The sequence below is a fragment of the Heptranchias perlo genome, chromosome 8, assembly GCF_035084215.1.
Source record: "Heptranchias perlo isolate sHepPer1 chromosome 8, sHepPer1.hap1, whole genome shotgun sequence".
Taxonomy (NCBI): Eukaryota; Metazoa; Chordata; class Chondrichthyes; order Hexanchiformes; family Hexanchidae; genus Heptranchias; species Heptranchias perlo.
In genome coordinates, this window is record NC_090332.1 from 90561486 (window position 1) to 90580480 (window position 18995).

The 18995-nt window shown below is 41.1% G+C and overlaps 1 protein-coding gene across 1 annotated transcript; it reads right to left on the reverse strand.

Annotated features, from left to right (window-relative positions):
- Window positions 1–343: 343 nt before the first annotated feature.
- On the reverse strand, window positions 344–18990 carry mdh1ab (malate dehydrogenase 1Ab, NAD (soluble)). The gene is made up of 9 exons (XM_067989527.1): window positions 18882–18990; window positions 15541–15639; window positions 14731–14827; window positions 8392–8567; window positions 4586–4708; window positions 3940–4116; window positions 2499–2612; window positions 890–979; window positions 344–671 (listed from the first exon to the last, which is right to left on the reverse strand). Exons 1-9 carry the CDS (start codon window positions 18882–18884, stop codon window positions 546–548), a joined length of 1005 nt encoding a protein of 334 aa, XP_067845628.1. The 5' UTR covers window positions 18885–18990; the 3' UTR covers window positions 344–545.
- Between the last annotated feature and the right edge of the window lie 5 nt (window positions 18991–18995).

An 18995-nucleotide genomic window follows, 5' to 3' on the forward strand; every position in this document is an offset into this window, starting at 1 on the left:
CGTTCCCATCCATGTTACACACCACCCCGACTTGGAAGTATATCGCCGTTCCTTCATCGTCGCTGGTCAAAATCCTGGAACTCCCTACCTAACAGCACTGTGAGAGAACCTTCACCACACGGACTGCAGTGGTTCAAGGCGGCGGCTCACCACCACCTTCTCAAGGGCAATTAGGGATGGGCAATAAATGATGGCTTTGCCAGGGATGTCCACATCCCATGAATGAATAAAAAAAAAGTAACCCAGGTCTCTTGTATTTCCAAACAATAAACTGAATACAATCAGATACTGGATGACAAACTGCTCAAGAAATACAAAACAAATTGAACAAACAGAAAGCAGGTTACTGGTAGGAATTTTATTGTTTTTTTTAAACTTCTCAACATTGGACCACAACAGAAGCACGCTGAATATTAACTGTTATAGGGCAGCTCATGATACCTTAAGTAAGATTTCTGTTGAGATACAGACCCAACCGTTTGATTAATTTTACTGAAAACACTGAACATATACATCAGTGCTTAGTACTTTGTTGGACAATACGCTCAAACACTGGCCAGGAACTCAGCGGCTGTGTCTCTCTCCTCAACCAGCTCTGCAGCAGTTGCTTTCATCTTTTCACAGGAGAAGTCATCGATTGGCAGACATCCGACAATACTCCAAGTTTTATTCTGGGACAAAGGCAGGCAATTAATGCACAGCTCAATGTAAATAAAGCCTTTTCCAAGAAAGAATTAAAAAGTATTTCATGCATGAGTATCTCTGAAGTCAGCCACTATACAGTTACAGTTCTCATTATGAAGTGATTAGAAGTACACAGATTAAATATGCTAAAACCGCATCTCAGGTATTTCAAAAAGGGCAACAAATCAATCAAGTAACAGCTTACCTTGATTTGGACAGGGAATGAATAGATCAGGTCATTGGGGATATTATAAGTGTTTCCATCAGAAATCACTCCCATGGACACCCATTCACCCTGAACAAAATGAAAGGAGTTATCACACTTCACCATCTGCCTCAACTGTAGCTTTATCCAGGAAGCTCTAAACATCTCGGCTGGAATAATCAAAATCAACAAGGTTTAACTTAATTATCAACTGCGTTATAAAAGATGGCTCTGGCAAATATTCTGAACAGACCATGAAACAGTTGTTAGGTAACAATCAAATTAATTCTCTGCTTTATATTGTAATATATGCATCAAAATCCACTGGATATTCAAACTACAGAATTTTAAAAACTCCATGTCAACTTTGGTTGTGGCAATGTAGTAAATTTACACTATTTAGAAACAGAGCAGTGTGGGTTGCTAGTGCTCCATTTATGCTGTTGCAAGAATGGGCCAGAAGTTACTCGCAAAATAACAGCAAGTTAAAGTCGCTTGCTATTATTAGTGTTTTAAAAAAATCCAGCAATTGGTGGCAAGGAAGAGTCAGGCCGTGAGTTGCGAATCCCCACAAATTGCTGGATGATTTGTGCCGTTCGCCTGGCAAAAACGGGATCTTGCTGTCAATCTCCCAGTGTGTTTCAAGGAATTGCTGGATTTGCGCTGTAAAAACAAATTAAACTCATTGCAGAAAGTTAGGGCTGCTATTTCACAATGTAAGGACCCTTTTAATGATGAGACTGATGTTCAGCAATGCCATTCAAACTCGAAGGCCCAGAAAGGGAACAGCTTCACTCCTGCAGCCAGTAAATTATTCCTAGAGGTTTCTCTTTAAAATTTTTTTTTTCTTCTTACTTTTCCTTTGTCTCTTTTTTTCCTCTCAATCCAATCTTTCTTTCCTTCTCTTTTTCTCTTTCTGTATCCAATTTGACTCTTTCCTTCTCTGTCACTCACTCTGTTTCTTTCTCTATCCTTAAATTTCATTGGTTGAAGAGGTAGATTATTGGTCTTGTCATTCACCAAGGTCCCAGATGCCCTGTTATCAGCTCACACTTCCAGCAATTTGTGGCACAAAATCAAATGGAGCTGAAGGGGGAGGAAAAAAATCCAACTCACAGCGTTTGCCATGAGATGCCCCACTCCAGCAAATTCTGCGGCATTGAAAAAGGTACTTGGCATAGAATGAGTGTGGGACTTCAGCTAGAACGTTTTAATACTACTAGATGGCAATGTGAAGCAAGACCCAATAATAGCAGATGTTCGAAAACATAATAGGAGCTGAGATTTTTCATGATTTTTGAGAGGTGGGGGGAGACAAGGGTCAAGGAAAAACAGGGCACCTCTTTTTGATCATTTAAAATCATAAAGCACCAGCATTAAAATTCTACAGTGCATATGTACACAGCCAAATGATACCTACCCCGTAAGTTGCAAACTGGGGAATGAGCATGGCAGTGTGGAAAATATATAGTCCAATAGGAAGCAAAAAATAAAACATTCTATGTGGATGACATATGTAATAAAGCCACAATGATAAGAAGCCAACAATTCACCCCAAGGAAAAGAGCAGTCTAAAAGGTAGTTCATTTCAAATGGTTAGCTAATATACCTCAGGAGTGCCAAACCAGATGTCTCTCACATGATCAGAGATCGCTTTAGCAGCTGACATTGCACTGGAGAGCTTCCGTGCCTTAATCACTGCGGCACCGCGTTGCTGCACAGTCTATTGGTAGAAAGAAAGCAACTTTATCAGTAATGTTTCAAAACAATCCAAGTTTACCAACTTATTACACATTAGCAGATCTCTTGCAGGTTGCTTGCAGTGTCAGTATCAGGGAGTGGGATGTGGGTGTTGGAGGTTTTTGTCTTTTTCTCCTTCAACTTTCTCTCCTAAAGGAATTGATTGTTTTGGTGGGACTGCCGCAAGAAATTACCAAACATATTTAAGCCTGTGCACTAAAGATAAAACAACCAGACAGAAATAGATAAATACATTTAAAAGCACTAACAATTGAAAATAAGCACATCTATGGAAGTTATTTCACACAGCACATTGAGGTGAAAAATTGAGACGACTTTAGGCAATTCAATATTTGATGGCTAACCAGAGCTGTTGGAGTCAAGAACACAAATTAACCAGACAACTGTTAAGCTAAACAAGACTCAAAGGAAACAAAAACGTATTTTTTTAAAACCACAATCAACATCACGTATAATGAACACCACCTTGCCACACTGAAAGTTTATTATATGCGGCATTTGATGTATCTGGTTTACAAATTGTATGCAGGCAACACTATGTAAAATCAACATCGCCAAGAGATTGGCTTAATACCAACTGGTGTTTAAAACCAAAATACAAAGTTTGTGCCACCAAATGCTTTTGAACAGAGATATATAAAGGGGTAGTGTTCATTAAGCAGCGCCTTAGTGTGAAGGCAACACACAAGTGACTAAGACTAATGCCTAACTTATCTCAAAAACAAAACAGTAATATTGCACCAATATGTCACAGGTTTAGGATTTTGTAAATTAAATCATTATTTTGGGATTCCCAATGGAAAGTTTATCCAGAGTGGTTGAGCCACAGACCAGGAAGACACACAGTTTGGACCCCATTTTATGCTGAGTTAGCTGCACTGAGCCAGGGCATTACAATTCACCCAAGCGACCCTTAATGAAAGTTTGTGTGGGAGATGACAAAATGGGTCTCAGCTGTTATGACCTATACATATAGCCTGCTGCCATTTACTGTCAAATACAATAATGACTACTTTGGGAAAGTATGGCAGGAGGGGCTGGTGCATCACAATTCAGTAAGGAGTCAATACCTCGTTCTATATATAATAACCAATTTAAATTCTGAGGCATATCAGTTTTGTAAGTAAAATTGGAGAAGATGTATGCATGCATTGTAAAAGCTATAAAGGAAATTGAACTCAGAAAGGGCTAGTGCCAATTCAGCCATCTCTCTAATTGCAGTTATACTGATTTGTATTTCTTGTAAATGAATGCAAATATTTACAAAGATGAGTTATGAAGTTACTTACAGAGATAAAGTCACCCTTCAGCCAGGCATCATCCTTAATAGCATCAAAAACACCCTTTTCCTTTTCTTCAACTTTCACGGTAGCATGGCTTACATCTGGATATTGAGTGGAAGAATGATTGCCCCAGATGACAACATTCTTTACATCATTAGAAGGTACACCCAATCTGTATGCAATCTAAAAGACGGAGCATAATTTGTAATACATTTAGTTGAAGAGATACAGAATTTACATAAATAAAACAGAACAGAGAGGGAAAATATGTTCCAACTTTTCAAAGTATTGACATCAGACTACAACCCATTTATTTGGTCTAAATTCTCAATTTCTGCCCACATTCTTGTTATTTGGAAACTTGCGAACCGTTCCACTAATGCCTTGATTCAAATCATTAATGAAGTCTTGGACATTACCTCAGCATTCGCCCACAACCTCTATTTTTGTATTTAAGCACAAAGAAAAGACACAATTAAAGAAATTTGGAGTTTTACTGCCACTGTCTCAAAAAGCACAAAAACACAAATCTGGAGCAGGACTTTCTCGAGACAGCTGAATTTTGGCAAGTTGCAGAATTATGACCCCCGCCCCCTCCCCCCAGTGTAAGTCTCCAAATACCTGCACTTTAAAGTTGGCATTCTAGTAATACCTGAGCTCTTGCTCGGTTATGATCCAAGCGAGTCAGGCAAGAGAAGTTCTCCCTTGGAATCGATGGCGCAGACTTCATTGCAGTCAAACAATTGGTATTGGCTGGGTTGCCTACAACAAGAACCTGGAAGAAATAATTTGGTTTGTTACTTTTCTACCAGAAAAAGAATGCAGTAAAATTGGCAGTAACCACAGGTTTAGTCACATCCGGTCAAATATGTCATTTAAGTATTGCATATTTAGGCAAAATATTAGTAGTGAACTATTTATAATCTGTAAACTGCAAGTTTATGGTTTGAATAACTCTGCTATCTTCCTATATGTCTGCAGCCTGGCCTACTTTCCTTGACAGTACTTGGTACCAACACATTCAATAAGATGACTACAATGTCTGTGCTGCTGAGCCTAGAATATCAAGGACAATGAGAGGACTGGTGTACAAGGAAAGAAAACTAACTCCCAGTAGTGGAGACTGAAGTTATAGGTCAGGTTCTTTAAAAATATACTGTGAGTATGACACTTAATGCATTAGATTTGGTGGAAGTATTTCTTAGGAAGCCAGTTTTTCTCAGTAATATTCTGGAAACATTTCTTTAATGTATTACAATTTCATGCCTTTGAACATTACCAGTAAAAGGTACAATAAAGCTTTAAAAAAATTTGCATTGCAAAGGAAACAGGATCTGAATTGCTGCCAAACATATCACTGTGTCCAATTAGGCATAACAAATCAGGTGTTCCTGGCATATTAAATCAATTAGAGGGTTAAATGGAATTAACATTTTAGCGTATAGGCTTATTTAAGTTTACGGTGTTTGAACTGTAACCAATTATTAAAACAAAATCTGCAGGATAACTGCCATTTATTTTACCAATTTATACAAGTAGTTTGTAACTGCAATTTTATGAACCTATTACCTATAGGGCTGCACGTTTCCTATGGAATTTTTAATCAAATTTCATTCAAATCAGTTTTCAGAAGGGAGAAAATTTCACAGGTTAGACAAACATGTAGCAAAAAAATTAGATGCAACAAAATTAATAAAAGCATATGGGAACTAAGAGAAAAAAATGGGCACTGGAGTTGTTTTTAAAGTGAGCATACTTTTTTGTAGACTATATTTTCTAAATATATTTCTAAGATAATTTCAAAGTTAGAGGGTAGTGGAGCAACATCTGTATCTGCTAACTTGTGTCTCCCTAGCCCAGTCACTTTTGATAGATCTCAACTCCACCTATCTACCATTTCACTATATCCTCAATTCTTACTCTATACAGAAACATCTAAATCGTTGCTTGTACTCATTTATAACTACTTTATTTGCTTTAATGGCCTTCCTATGTAACTTATTCCACAACTCGATTGCATTTTGTGTGAAAAACAATTCCTGACTTTCCCCTCCATATCTCCCTAATTTTTAATGAAATAAAACAAAGGAAAATGCTGCAGATGCTGGACAGCTGAAACAAAGTGGAAAATGCTGGAAACACTCAGCAGGACAGGCACAACTGTGGAGAAAGAAACAGAGTTAATGTTTCAAGTCGTTGACCTTTCACCGACGAATGGTTATTGACCTGAAACGTTAACCCTACTTTTCTCTCTCCACAGATGCTTGTTATAAATTGGATAGCCAGGTGGTGAAGGATAGAAGATTAGAGCCTAGTCTTCAGTTGCTTCCAAGCCTTTATTCACAGAGCGCCACTTTACACCCTGGATCAGCGCTCTCATAAATGGATACGAGAGTTCCCAATTGATATGCATCACCTGAATAAAATTAACACTAATTGATATAAATCACAGGTACAATTAACAATGCTGCCTGACCTGCTATGTGTTTCCAGCATTTTCTGTTTTCATCCCTAATTTATTTCTTCAAGGGTTTGAACCCCTTGTCACAGTGAACAATTTGCTTGGATCTGGTTTGCTCATTCCTTTTCTGACTTTGAAAACTTCAAATGGGTCACCCTTAAAGGTCCCTCAGTTTAAAAGAAAATGTCCTCAGCCTTTCCTTGTAACTTAACATTCCTGAATAGTTATCACCACTTACCCTTTATACCCTCTTAAGAGCAGTAACATCCCTCTTATGACCAGGACAGTACTTAAAATGGGGCCTGACTTCAGCACCGAAACATCTATTGGTTTGTACTTTATCCTTCGGCTAATGTAACTCAGTACCTCATTTGCAATTTTAAATTTACGAAAGTATGGAAAAAGACAGGTAAAGACCTGGTGGCCATCCAATTCTGGCATGGTGTAACTTCTGCACACCATCACCCCACCCCATGCCACCTTCTGGGTCAAAAAATGAGGGGAAAGAACCGTAGGTCAATTTAGGAAAAAACTCTGAACTTTCCGATCCCTGAAAGTGATCAAGTTCCAGGAAACCAGTGACTGGATGACAATCCCTAGTGACCCAACTACCTTCTATATGTAGATATGTTAGCCACTCCCAGCAACTCGTCCAGATCCTTTTGAATGTTTGCAGCAAAGCCACACTCACTGCACGTGCCGGAAACTTATTCTGTTGGTCAACGACTCTGCAAAAAGAACCTAACATTTAACCTATTCTTTGCTTTTGTAATTTATGTATGTCCCCTGGTCCTCCCTAACCTATCTAGCTCAAACACCTATCTATTTGGACAGAGTCACTATTTTAAAGCCCTCTATTAAATCGCCTCGAAGTCTACACTTTTCTAAAGTAAAAAGCCCCAGATGTCTTGACCTATCTGGATAACTAAGGGCCCTTAAACTATCAAGCTGGTGACCCTCCTCTGCACTTTTTTCAGAGCTTCTAAATCCCCCACCAAAACTGGACACAGTATTCTAGATGTGGCCTGACCAAGTCCTTATAGAGAAAGGATAGTGTTTTATATTTAACTGTCCTGGCAATACGTCCCAACACTTTACTGGCTTTTGTAACAGTCTCGCTGCACTGGCCATGGATTTCAATGGCTTGTGCATGAGTGCAAGTTCATCGCCATCTGAATCTAGGCAGCATCTGTGGAGAGAGAAACAGGGTTAACGTTTCAGGTCGATGACCTTTCAACAGATACACAAACAGTCATCATCGACCTGAAACGTTAACTCTGTTTCTCTCTCCACAGATGCTACCTGACCTGCTGAATGTTTCTAGCATTTTCTCTTTTTATTTCTGATATCCAGCATTTGCAGTATTTTACTTTAGTTACATTGTTTCTCATTATTTGTTTCACCTCCTGCTTCAGTATTATAGGCAAAATATGCCAATTCATCGATATCAAACATAGTTTGGGCCCCAAAAGTAATTCACCGAGTACCCTACTCATAACCCTTTCCTTGTCTGTGAAGTTCCCATTTATGTCAGCCCTGTCTTCTTGTTTTTAAGCCAATTATCCACCCATTGCCATAATTCACCCCATTTCAGTGATTCTTTAGCCTTGCCATCAATTACAAACTTGCTGAAAACACCAAGTGCATAATATCAATTGCACATCAGCAATACCTTCCTAAAATGTACTGAATTAGTTTAAACATGATCTCTCCTTCCAACTGTCCTTTAGCAGTTATATTATCCAAATGTTCATCCACTAGATCTCTTCATATCTATTCAAAGATTGTTCCTACAACTAATGTTGTGTGGTTTATAATTTCCAGGATGCCTTTTGCCAATAGGATTTTTTTTTAGCCACTTTCCAATCCTTAGGAATCTCTGCTGAGTTTGGAAAGATTACAAAAAATGTCAACTAAAATTTACCAGTCCCAATCAAATATGTGGCTGCAAGTACTACACAAAGATGGTACTGAAACTCATTCCAAGTTTTTGTCACCTTGACTGTCTTCTTGGCATACTTGTCCAAAGCAGAGCCCTGGGATTTGAAGATTTTCACATTAGCTTGCAGCAAGTCTTTCCTTTCCATGCCCTCCCGCCTTGGCATGGAACCCACCAGAATCGCTACGTCAATGCACTTAAAAGCTTCATCCTCTTTGTCAGTCGAAATGACCTCTGGAAGGAACAGGCATAAAATGAAGAGAAATCTGATTAGCATGATTAAGTATATTGAAAATAAAAACAGGAAATGAAATCCCCTAATGACACTCCTAGTTTACAGCATTGTCAGCAACCTACCTTTAGGTCTTTTGCAGGTGGGGGCTTGGCCCAGAGATGGGAAAAAAATACATTGCCCTCTCATGTAAGCTTCTCCATATCCATGATACACTAGGTAGGAGTAGCCAATTAGCTATTTTCTTGGATTGGTCCATACTGGTTAGGATCTGGAATGCAGTGCCTGAGGGGGTGGTGGAGGCAGATTCAATCATGGCCTTCAAAAGGGAACTGGATAAGTACTTGAAAGGAAAAAATTTGCAGGGCTATGGGGATAGGGCGGGGGAGTGGGACTAGCTGGACTGCTCTTGCGTAGAGCTGGCGCAGACTCGATGGGCCAAATGGCCTCCTTCCGTGCTGTAACCTTGCTGTGATTCTACTACTTTTGTTGTGGACTTCTAGGAGACATTGTGACATTGTTGAGCAGAGCAAGAGCATCTTGCCTTTTTTTTCCTTCTTACCGCGAGGAGCAGTGACATAATTTCCAGAACTTTACATGTTAAACTGACAATCAAACACCATGCATTCAGCTGAAGCAGCGGAGCAGAGGAGCAGCCCATAAAAAGGCAGGAGTCAGGAGCACAGGATCAGCTGAGGCGGCGGAGCAGAGGAGCGGCCCATAAAAAGGCAGGAGTCAGGAGCACAGGATCAGCTGAGGCGGCGGAGCAGAGGAGCGGCCCATAAAAAGGCGGGAGTCAGGAGCACAGGATCAGCTGAGGCGGCGGAGCAGAGGAGCGGCCCATAAAAAGGCGGGAGTCAGGAGCACAGGATCAGCTGAGGCGGCGGAGCAGAGGAGCGGCCCATAAAAAGGCGGGAGTCAGGAGCACAGGATCAGCTGAGGCGGCGGAGCGGTCCATAAAAAGACGGGAGTCAGGAGCACAGGATCAGCTGAGGCGGCGGAGCAGAGGAGCGGCCGAGCGCGAGAGTTAGGGAGAGAGAGAGAAAAAAAACCCAAAGTGAAGTCAGCAGAAGGGAAGGAGCTGATTGATGAGTAGCTGATTGTTTAGGAGGAGGATCGAGCGACTGCAGCTGCTGGAGGCACGAAGTCACAGCCAACAGGTAAGTGATTGGCTGATGACTGGTAAGTAGTTTTTCTTTCCTTTTTTTTTCTCTTGACATTGTAGTTGTTGTTAAGCTAACTTAAGGGTTAAGTCATGGCAGGAGATCCCAGACCAGTGTCATGTTCCTCTTGTGGGATGTGGGAATTCAGGGATCCTTCCTGTGTCCCTGGTTCCTTCACCTGCGGGAAGTGTGTCCAGCTGCAGCTACTGTTTGACCGCTTGACGGCTCTGGAGCTGCGGATGGACTCACTTTGGAGCATCCGCGATGCTGAGGAAGTCGTGGATAGCACATTCAGTGAGTTGGTCACACCACAGATAAAAATTACTGAGGGAGATAATGAATGGGTGACCAACAGACAGAGGAAGAGTAGGAAGGCAGTGCAGGGGTCCCCTGCGGTCATCTCCCTCCAAAACAGGTATACCGTTTTGGATACTGTTGTGGGAGATGTCTCACCAGGGGAAGGTGGCAGCGGCCAGGTTCATGGCACCGTGGCTGGCTCTGCTGCACAGGAGGGCAGGAAAAAGAGTGGCACAGCTATAGTGATAGGGGACTCGATTGTAAGGGGAATAGACAGGCGTTTCTGCGGACGCAACCGAGACTCCAGGATGGTATGTTGCCTCCCTGGTGCAAGGGTCAGGGATGTCTCGGAGCGGCTGCAGGACATTCTGGAGGGGGAGGGTGAACAGCCAGTTGTCGTGGTACATATAGGTACCAACGATATAGGTAAAAAACGGGATGAGGTCCTACAAGCTGAATTTAGGGAGTTAGGAGTTAAGCTAAAAAGTAGGACCTCAAAAGTAGTAATCTCAGGATTGCTACCAGTGCCACGGGCTAGTCAGAGTAGGAATGACAGGATAGCTAGGATGAATAAGTGGCTTGAGAGATGGTGCAAGAGGGAGGGATTCAAATTCCTGGGCCATTGGAACCGGTTCTGGGGGAGGTGGGACCAGTACAAATTGGACGGTCTGCATCTGGGCAGGACTGGAACCAACGTCCTAGGGGGAGTGTTTGCTAGTGCTGTTGGGGAGGGTTTAAACTAATGTGGCAGGGGGATGGGAACCGATGCAGGAAGTCAGTGGGAAGTAAAGTGGTGACAGAAACAAAAGGCAGTAAGGGAGAGTGTACAAAACATGACCGGACAGATGGTCTGAGAAAGCAGAGCAAAGACCAAGGGAAGTCTAGATTAAACTGCATTTATTTCAATGCAAGAAGTCTGATGGGCAAGGCAGATGAACTCAGGGCATGGATGGGTACATGGGACTGGGATGTTATAGCTATTACTGAAACATGGCTAAGGGAGGGGCAGGACTGGCAGCTCAATGTTCCAGGGTACAGATGCTATAGGAAAGATAGAGCAGGAGGTAAGAGAGGAGGGGGAGTTGCGTTCTTGATTAGGGAGAACATCACGGCAGTAGTGAGAGGGGATATATCCGAGGGTTCGCCCACTCAGTCTATATGGGTAGAACTGAAAAATAAGAAGGGAGCGATCACTTTGATAGGATTGTACGACAGACCCCCAAATAGTCAACGGGAAATTGAGGAGCAAATATGTAAGGAGATTACAGACAGCTGCAAGAAAAATAGGGTGGTAATAGTCGGGGACTTTAATTTTCCCAACATTGACTGGGACAGCCTTGGCATTAGGGGCTTGGATGGGGAGAAATTTGTTGAGTGTATTCAGGAGGAATTTCTCATTCAGTATGTGGATGGCCCGACTAGAGAGGGGGCAAAACTTGACCTCCTCTTGGGAAATAAGGAAGGGCAGGTGACAGAAGTGTTAGTGAGGGATCACTTTGGGACCAGTGATCATAATTCCATTAGTTTTAAGATAGCTATGGAGAATGATAGGTCTGGCCCAAAAGTTAAAATTCTAAATTGGGGAAAGGCCAATTTTGATGGTATTAGACAGGAACTTTCAGAAGTTGATTGGGGAGAGTCTGTTGGCAGGCAAAGGGACGTCTGGTAAGTGGGAGGCCTTCAAAAGTGTGTTAACCAGGGTTCAGGGTAAGCACATTCCTTATAAAGTGAAGGGCAAGGCTGGTCGAAGTAGGGAACCTTGGATGACTCGGGAGATTGAGGCCCTAGTCAAAAAGAAGAAGGAGGCATATGACATGCATAGGCAGCTGGGATCAAGTGGATCCCTTGAAGAGTATAGGGATTGCCGGAGTAGAGTTAAGAGAGAAATCAGGAGGGCAAAAAGGGGACATGAGATTGCTTTGGCAGATAAGGCAAAGGAGAATCCAAAGAGCTTCTACAAATACATAAAGGGCAAAAGAGTAACTAGGGAGAGAGTAGGGCCTCTTAAGGATCAACAAGGTCATCTATGTGCGGAACCACAAGAGATGGGTGAGATCCTAAATGAATATTTCGCATCGGTATTTACGGTTGAGAAAGGCATGGATGTTAGGGAACTTGGGGAAATAAATAGTGATGTCTTGAGGAGTGTACATATTACAGAGAGGGAGGTGCTGGAAGTCTTAACGCGCATCAAGGTAGATAAATCTCCGGGACCTGATGAAATGTATCCCAGGACGTTATGGGAGGTTAGGGAGGAAATTGCGGGTCCCCTAGCAGAGATATTTGAATCATCGACAGCTACAGGTGAGGTGCCTGAAGATTGGAGGGTAGCAAATGTTGTGCCTTTGTTTAAGAAGGGCGGCAGGGAAAAGCCTGGGAACTACAGAGGTGAGCCTGACATCTGTCGTGGGTAAGTTGTTAGAGGGTATTCTGAGAGACAGGATCTACAGGCATTTGGAGAGGCAGGGACTGATTAGGAACAGTCAGCATGGTTTTGAGAGAGGAAAATCATGTCTCACAAATTTGATTGAGTTTTTTGAAGGGGTAACCAAGAAGATAGATGAGGGCTGTGCAGTAGACGTGGTCTACATGGACTTTAGCAAAGCCTTTGACAAGGTACCGCATGGTAGGTTGTTACATAAGGTTAAATCTCACGGGATCCAAGGTGAGGTAGCCAATTGGATACAAAACTGGATTGACGACAGAAGACAGAGGGTGGTTGTAGAGGGTTGTTTTTCAAACTGGAGGTCTGTGACCAGCGGTGTGCCTCAGGGATCGGTGCTGGGTCCGCTGTTATTTGTTATTTATATTAATGATTTGGATGAGAATTTAGGAGGCATGGTTAGTAAGTTTGCAGATGACACCAAGATTGGTGGCATTGTGGACAGTGAAGAAGGTTATCTAGGATTGCAACGGGATCTTGATAAATTGGGCCAGTGGGCCGATGAATGGCAGATGGAGTTTAATTTAGATAAACGTGAGGTGATCCATTTTGGTAGATCGAATCGGGCCAGGACCTACTCCGTTAATGGTAGGGCGTTGGGGAGAGTTATAGAACAAAGAGATCTAGGAGTACAGGTTCATAGCTCCTTGAAAGTGGAGTCACAGGTGGATAGGGTGGTGAAGAAGGCATTCAGCATGCTTGGTTTCATTGGTCAGAACATTGAATACAGGAGTTGGGATGTCTTGTTGAAGTTGTGCAAGACATTAGTAAGGCCACACTTGGAATACTGTGTACAGTTCTGGTCACCCTATTATAGAAAGGATATTATTAAACTAGAAAGAGTGCAGAAAAGATTTACTAGGATGCTACCGGGACTTGATGGTTTGACTTATAGGGAGAGGTTGGATAGACTGAGACTTTTTTCCCTGGAGAGTAGGAGGTTGAGGGGTGATCTGATAGAAGTCTATAAAATAATGAGGGGCATAGATAAGGTAGATAGTCAAAATCTTTTCCCAAAGGTAGGGGAGTCTATAAAGAGAGGGCATAGATTTAAGGTGAGGGGGAAGAGATACAAAAGGGTCCAGAGGGGCAATTTTTTCACTCAAAGGGTGGTGAGTGTCTGGAACGAGCTGCCAGAGGCAGTAGTAGAGGCGGGTACAATTTTGTCTTTTAAAAAGCATTTGGACAGTTACATGGGTAAGATGGGTATAGAGGGATATGGGCCAAGTGCAGGCAATTGGGACTAGCTTAGTGGTATAAACTGGGCGACATGGACATGTTGGGCCGAAGGGCCTGTTTCCATGTTGTAAACTTCTATGATAAGAGCCTACAGCTAAAAGACAGTCAAAAGAATCTTCATTTTCAGAATTCACCTCAAGCTAGGAGCAGGGAAGGTTTTACACTCCTATACTGATCCCAATATGGCTCTCCCTACAGGAGGTATGGATAACAAACATCATCAGTTCTCTGTGCTCAGCAATCCAGCTCCAACAGCTTCCCCTGATGGTCTAATGGGTAAGCGCATTAATGATGTGATACTTTTATTAAAAAAATGAGGTGATACTAAGCCATTTCCAAGTTCAATAACCGAGTTAGTTGATTTCAGCTGGGACACCGGTAATGTGCTACAATTGGCCTCAGCAGGTATGAGCTAGGGAAGAAAAAAGATCAGTCCACAGTTCCCACTCCTGACTGCTTTCCAGTGACATCTGCTGCAAAGTGTGCATGCGGGATGTTAGGTTAAAACAGGATTGTACATGTACATAATGCATCCCAGACTGATAGCCTGTCAACACTCATACTGAAGCTCACAAATGAAGAATATCCACTTGAACGAGACACTGGAGGGCTGCCTGCATTCATGCAACCAAACCCCAGCATGTGCCAGCATCATTGTGTGAGGAAGAGAGAAAAACTGAGAAAAAGAGAACACTTCAGTGTTTTTTTTAATAAATCCACAGCTCTGATTCTGATAGTCTGCAATCCACATATTACTTGGGTCAGAAGGGATCTGCCGTAATAATTTATGATCTTTTTCTGAGCTTGCACATGAGGTGTTTTCCAACGACTCAGCAATTACAGATTTGTAATGTCACAAGAAATCAGGTCAATGATATTTACTTGTGCTAAGCAGCTAAATTTGCAATGGTCTGTATTTAAATTTAGCCAAATGCTTTCAAGTAGAAAACAAAAAGGACATTTATAATAAGATTTAGACCTGTCAATTTTAAATGATCAAACTCCCATATTTAGCCTACTTACCCTTCACCAGTGGAAGAGCGCAGTCCCGAATTTCCATCACTACACCTTCTAGTACCGTCATCATTGGTGTAATATCAAGCAGCACAAGAATAAGTGGCTTTGGAAATTATATAAAAAAAATAGTTCAGTACTATACATGACTCTATGCTTTCATTCTACTTAATCTAATGTCACATCAGTAAACTAAAACATCCCTTCAGTAGGTTTCAACCAGCACACAAATGCACAATCGTGGTTGTTCCGAGAACAACCCTTTTAAGAAACTACCTCATGGATAGGAAGGAAAGAAGATTTTTTTCAAAATTTCACCTATTGTAGCTACTGCTACCGCGTTAAAAGTATCAATTTGTTAGGCTTTGCCCAACTGGGTGCAATGCTGCAAGATTAACCTACACGCTGCCCCTGTGGCGAAGACCAATTCAAACTCATTTATAGTTTTGCGTCTCTAAAAACGAGACATTACAACTTTTCAAGGTGAGAAAGCAGCTGGCTGGACAACTGCCAGGTTTGGTCTCAGGTAACGTAGGCAGCAGATTAATCTTTTGCCAACCTTAATGCTACGGAAACCAGCAGCCTTCCTGGTTCAATGCACTGATTCTGGCACTCCTATTTGACTTTAAAAAGTACAATACCGGTTAGGATTTGATTCTAAATTAAAAGTATTATTCGTTTTCTTTTTCTCTCCTCCTATCACCAAGTATTGTGCTTTCTTTACACAATGGTGTTTATGCAGCACTCTGTCGTTTTGTAAAAACAAAGGAAAAGACTGTATCGGCTCAATTAGCTGTTTTTCAAAATGGTAAACATTACCTGGTCTTTTCCGAAAACATCACCTTTTGCAATGTTATAGAGAAGGGAATAGGCAATCTGACCAGCAGCTCCGGTCACTAGAACTTTGACTGGTTCTGCCTGGAAGAGAAATTGAATGGGGGAAAAAAGCTGAGTGATTTAGAGATACACATCATGAAAAAAGTATACATACATTATGTACACAACTCCTTTTCCCAAAGTTCAGCCCTTCTGTAGGTTCAAGCAGATTAAGGTCTGTTCTACTGCATAGCAGCCCTTATAACTAAATAGACTATGATGTGCTGCAGGATTACAGGTTTAACATTTTCCACAAGCACTTTGAAAGGTTTGAGAAGGACTTTTAAATAAAAACTATATTTTACAAGAAAAAATATATACTTGAATAATTCAACCCATGGTTTCAGTGTGAAAAGATGAATTGGAATTGATTTTTGTCTTTGCCATGAGCAGAAGAGGATTCAAGCTAAAGCAGATATTTGATTAATTAGCTTTTGAATGGTTGGTCCTAATCTGTCACTCTCTCACACTCATGAAATTAATTTCACTGAAAAACCTATTCATTGTTAGTAATGGAAAACAAATTACCTTTCCAATGAAAATTGTAGAAACAGAGATATAAAATTAGAAATATTTTCAGGGTCACATTCTTGTAACCAAGGAAACATAACTAGCTTTTACAGCACCTATACAACAATGTGCCTTTATATAGCACCTTTACCATAGCAAAATCATCCTAGGACAATACTGCATCACATTACTTACGAACAGTTCCATCACCATTCAATTGCATCTCTAAGAACAGAATATTTTTTAGCACAGGAAAGAGCCATTACACTCTACAATCCTATCTCTTTTGAATAAATCAACCAATTCCCCCAATCAATTGATATTCAATGACCCCTGTTAAAACTGTTTGGATGCCATGTGAGGGAAGGATTGACTTGAGTGATGTTTCCACAGTCAAATAGCATGTGGATAGACATTTGTTGAACCATACATTACTGAACCATAAAGAATAGCCACCTAGGCAGGTACTTGAGGGCAGTCACCACCCATTCTGCTGTTTTCCAGCAGAGCTTCCTGCTTAAGGACAGAAACGTTTTTTTTTAAAAAGTGAAATCTGCACAGAAAACCATCTAATATAATGCTCAAAATTGTATTTATCAATACTGAAAAGGCAATGTATTTAAACAGGCCTTTCCTGGTGGAAACTATACAAAGACAGTTTTATTTATGAGAATGTTATGATTGACGCTCACCATTGGGGCGGCACTAAATACTTCTCATTTACCTTGGTTTAAATGTTTGGAGCTTTTTCGTTTAATGTTTTGAAGCTCCAGTTACATCTCTAATTCTCGATTACCATGGTAAATGCAGAGTTGGCCGGCATTAACCAATTTTACACCCATGACAGGGAATAACTCCGGATTTGTTCAGTGAAGCAAGAAAGTCTTTGCATCCTTGCTACATGCTCCAATCCTATGTTCACAATGTATTTACAGATGGGGAATGCCATTCAGCTCCATCCAGAAATTCCCTACGACCCCCTCTCCCATTGCTGTATGTAATTGTTTCTTAAAATGATTATAGGGTTTTTGCCTCCACCACTCTAACCCGGATGCCCAGATCATGTGTTGATCACTGTGTGAAGAACAACATTCGATATCAGTCCTAAAATTACCTTATACTGGTTCCCTTGTCCTACTCCCAGTTTAACTTAAAGAAATTGGATTAACCTTTTCGAATCCCTATATAACTCAAAGATCACCTCTCAGCTGCCTCCTTACCAGATTGAAATGCCCATGTACCTCCAATCTTTCCTCACTAGCAGAAATCATGCAAGAAATGGATAAATATGATTAATTCTGAAAATATCTACAGCTCCCTTTTAAGAGAAGGGCACCTTGACAGTTTAAACTCATTTCCATGCAGCAGGGATCAGCCCTGTGGCACTTCTCTGCACTGCCTCCAGTGCATGAACGTCTCCCTTAATTCTTAACCACCAGAACTGGACGCAGTACTCACGGTGTGGTCTGATCAGAACACTGTACAGTTTGGTAAAAACTTCCTCTAGCTTGTAATTCTACTATATTGACTATGTAGTTAACATTCTGTTAGCTTTGGTGATTGCTGCTTTGCAGTGGCTGAATACATTGAACATTGAGTCTTTTAAGACTAAGTCTCCTTCAACTGTATTCTTAGCTCTTTCAAGATCACTCATGGAGTACATGTGTTGACCATTTTTTATTTCCATGTGCAGTGCTTTACATTTATCATTGTTTGGACAACTCATTCTATAGTTTCTGAGCTGCCACCTTCAATTCACTTCCCCTTAGTTTGGTACTGTCTTCAAATATGACCAATTTGCATTGAGTTTCTGAATCCAAATTATTTATGTAAATTATAAACAGTAGTGATCCCAACATCAAGCCCTGAGGCACCCCAATGTTCTTGATGTGCTCTTAGGATATTGGGAATTCAACTGAAATCAATTCTGCAAATGAACCACATTGGCAGAATGAAAGAGGTCATTTTCAAGGTCATTGTTCTCATACCAGCCGAAAATATCCAAAAGGGGACCCTTTCCTTGAAAGGGAGCTATCAAGATTTTCAGAAATAATCACATTTATCTATTTCTTGCATGGTTTCTGCTACTTATCTAAAGTCTGTTTTTTAAAAATCATACTTTTATAAACAGTTGCACTGATACAGCTTTGAGGTAAAAAAAAATCATCTGACCTTGCCTTGCTCTAGATGCAAGGTAAATTAGATTGAAAATGGTTTCTTCTTATTTTATACAGTTTATAATTTAACTTCTCTAAGCATACAATTACTAGTTAGACAAAAAAATTCTCATTTAGCTTGTAGTCTCCACTTATAACGCCCTCTAGCTCAGCACAAAAAAAAAATCGCCATTTAGTGCTCTGTCCTCTGTTGAAATCATACATGATTCCTTAACCCATCCATTTTTCAATATTCGTTATTTCATTACTACACATCTTTGAAAAATTCACATTATAACAGATCTAAACTGGCATGGTGTTAAATGTTGCACAGTGACATATACCGAAGCTGATTTAAATGGACTTTGAACACACCACATTAAATTTCTACAGTTTGGTGGAAGATCATAAAGTATAATTCTCGATTAGGTACGATGGATTTTAGTCCTAGTTATAGTAGTTAGTTAACCTCTCCCACCTCAGTAGTCCCAGATATCTACCCAGGTTACAACAATACCATTGAGGGACGAAGCCCACAAACCAGCTCTGAATCACCAAAATGAGAAGAAAACCATCTTTCGGTACAATGCACGATAAAATGATGTATAAAACACAGACCATTTTTCAGCGTCTTCTTGCTGCAGCAGGAGGTCACCTCGACCGCAAGCACCAACTGAGCGGGATGCGTCAGGAGCGGGTCACGTGCCCGTGCCAGCCGGCTTCCGCGCAGTG

Bases quoted from the DNA above. Each gene is read 5' to 3' on its own strand.
- mdh1ab (XM_067989527.1), bottom strand. The intron at 4,117-4,585 runs GTATTACTAGAA...TCCGTCTTTTAG, and splicing joins ATAACCGAGCAAGAGCTCAG to ATTGCATACAGATTGGGTGT. The intron at 980-2,498 runs GTATATTAGCTA...CATTTTGTTCAG, and splicing joins TCTGGTTTGGCACTCCTGAG to GGTGAATGGGTGTCCATGGG.